The sequence below is a fragment of the Etheostoma cragini genome, unplaced genomic scaffold (genome assembly GCF_013103735.1).
Source record: "Etheostoma cragini isolate CJK2018 unplaced genomic scaffold, CSU_Ecrag_1.0 ScbMSFa_1589, whole genome shotgun sequence".
In the NCBI taxonomy this organism is placed as follows: Eukaryota; Metazoa; Chordata; class Actinopteri; order Perciformes; family Percidae; genus Etheostoma; species Etheostoma cragini.
The window spans coordinates 36,227-39,011 of NW_023265658.1; the positions used below are offsets into that span (position 1 = coordinate 36,227).

Consider the following 2,785-nt stretch of genomic DNA (forward strand, 5'->3'; position numbering starts at 1 on the left):
GTCCGTCTGTCTGCAGGTGTGTCTCTGTGTGTGTGTCCGTCTGTCTGTCTCACTGTCCGTCTGTCTGCAGGTGTGTCTGTGTGTGTGTGTGTGTGTGTGTGTGTCTGTCTGTGCCTGTCTGTCCATCTGTAGGTGTGTATGTCTGTGTTTGTCTGTCTCAATGTCAGTCCATCTGTCTGTTGTCTATGTATCTGTTTGTCTCTGTCTCACTGTCTTTCTCTCTCTGTCGATCCTTCTGTCTGTCTCACTGTCTGTCTCTCTCTGTCCGTCCTTATCTGTCTCACTGTCTGTCTCTCTATGTATCTTTCTCGGTCTGTCTCACTGTCTCTCTCTGTCTGTCTCTCTCTCTGTCCGTCTGTCTCTCCCTGGGTGTCTCTATCTGTCTGTCTCTCTCTCTCTGTCTGTCCCCCTGCCTGTCTCACCCTCCATGTCGTCGGCGAACTTCTGTGCGTTGCGGTTGACGGTGCGGACGCGGTCGGCCTGGACGGAGACGTCGGCCTCCACCAGCGCGTGTTTCTGCAGCAGGTCCTCCACGCCCAGCAGGTGCTTCCCGTAGTCCTGGGACAGCAGCAGCATCTGGACACAGGGGTCAGAGGTCATCACACACATACACACACACACACATATATAACCACATAGAGGATGTAAAGGTCAAAGGTCACAGCGTCCTCTCATCACACACACGGATGACGTAGGGGTCAAAGGTCCTCGACCATTTTGTGTCTGTCCTCCGATGATTTTGTCAATTTTTCCACGTTTGTCGACTTTTTCTAAATTTTCGTGGGTTTTTCCCCCCAATTTTTAAAGCTTTTTAATTTTTTTTTACATTTGTCACTTATTTTTATTTTATTTTATTTTTTAATTTTTTCAAAATCTTTTCACATTTTTATCCCTTTTATTGAAAATGTTCTCTCTTTTTTTAGACTTCTTGAAACAGCTGATATCAAAGCCGAGGACGCCAAGTTGTTACTACGGGCTATACTGCAGACCCAAATTTTTTGTGGGTTTTCCCGCCAAATTTTGTCACTTTTTGACATTTTTGTTACTTTTATTCAACATCCTTTCATGTTTTTGTCCCTTTATTTGACATTTGTTCACATTTTTAAAGCTCTGTTTTGACGTTCTTTTGTTATTTTATTTGACATTTTCCATCTTTTTTACACTTTTTGAAACAGCTGATATCAAAACTGAGGACGCCAAATTGTTCCTACAGGCTCTGACCCCCCCCTATCCCCCCCGCCCCCCCCACCTTCATCTCGTCCATCCATTCCATGATGTAGACCATCTCCTGGAAGACCCTCTGACCCGACTTTTTAGATTTTTTTTGTGGGTTTTTCCGCCAAATTTTTAAAGCTTCTTTTAATTTATTTTTTACATTTGTCCCTTTTTCACATTTTTGTTATTATTTTTTTAATTTTATTAAAGCTATTTTTTTTTACATTTACATTTTTGTAACAAAAAAGTCCCTTTTTTCGACCTCCTGTCACATTTCTGTCACTTTATTTCATATTTTTCTCTCTTTGTTACAGTTTGTAAAACAGTTTTTCCCCCCAAATTTTTAAAGCTTATTTATTTTTTTATTTTTTTAAACATTTGTCTCTTTTTAACATTTTTGTTTATTTTTTCAACATTTTTTGTCACTATATTTGAAATTCTTTTCACATTTTTAAAGCTCTTTTTTACATTTTTGTTTCTTTTTTTGACATCCTTTCACACTTTTGTCACTTTTATTGACATTTTTCTTACAAATCTTTTCAAATTCACAAAACTGAGGACACCAAGTTGTTCCTACAGGCTGGACTGCAGGCTCTGCAGGCTCTCTCAAATGTTTAAAGCTTAAAAAAAAAAAAAGTTCTACTTTTGTCACTTTTTGACATTTTTGTTTCTTTTTTCAAAATTCTTTCACATTTTTGTCAATATATTTGACATTTTTTTCACATTTGTAATGCTCCTTTTTGAAATTTTTGTTACTTTTTAGCCTTTTAAGATCTTTGTGTTTTTCCCCCCAAATTTTTAAAGCTTATTTTTATTTTTTTTAAACATTTGTCTATTTTTTACATTGTTGTTTCTTTTTTCAACATCCTTTCACATTTTTAATCACTATATTAGAAATTCTCTTCACATTTTTAAAGCTCTTTTTTTTACATTTTTGTTACTTTTATAGCCTTTTGAAATTTTCGTGTTTTTCCCCCCAAATTTTTAAAACATTTTTTTTTTTTTTAACATTTGTCACTTTTTTACATGTTTTTCACATGTTTAAAGCTCTTTTTTTACATTTTTGTCACTTTTTTTGACATTTTTCTTACAAATCTTTTCAAATTCACAAAACTGAGGACACCAAGTTGTTCCTACAGGCTGGACTGCAGGCTCTGACCCCCCCCCCCCCCCCCCCCCCCCCCCCCCCCCCCCCCCCCCCCCCCCCCCCCCCCCCCCCCCCCATCCCCCCGCCCCCCCACCTTCATCTCGTCCATCCAGTCCATGATGTAGACCATCTCCTGGAAGACCCTCTGCAGGCCCAGGGCCGACTTTTTAGATTTTTTTTTGTGGTTTTTTCCCCCAAATTTTTCAAGCTTATTTTAATTAATTTTTTAAATTGTCATTTTTTCAAATTTTTTTCACATTTTTAAAGCTCTTTTTTCTTGACATTTTTGTTTCTTTTTCGACATCCTTTCACACTTTTGTCACTTTTATTGACATTTTTCTTACAAATCCTTTCAAATTCACAAAACTGAGGACGCCAAATTGTTCCTACAGGCTGGACTGCAGGCTCTGACCCCCCCCCCCC

The 2,785-nt window shown here is 38.3% G+C and overlaps 1 protein-coding gene across 1 annotated transcript in view; it reads right to left on the reverse strand.

Annotated features, from left to right (window-relative positions):
• The window catches only part of LOC117940061 (spectrin beta chain, non-erythrocytic 1-like), a 14,425-nt gene that overhangs the window by 9,893 nt on the left and 1,747 nt on the right, over positions 1–2,785 (reverse strand). Inside the window, exon 3 of the mRNA XM_034865461.1 lies at positions 423–576. Coding sequence (XP_034721352.1) covers positions 423–576 — 154 coding nt within the window. The remainder of the gene's footprint in view (positions 1–422; positions 577–2,785) is intronic.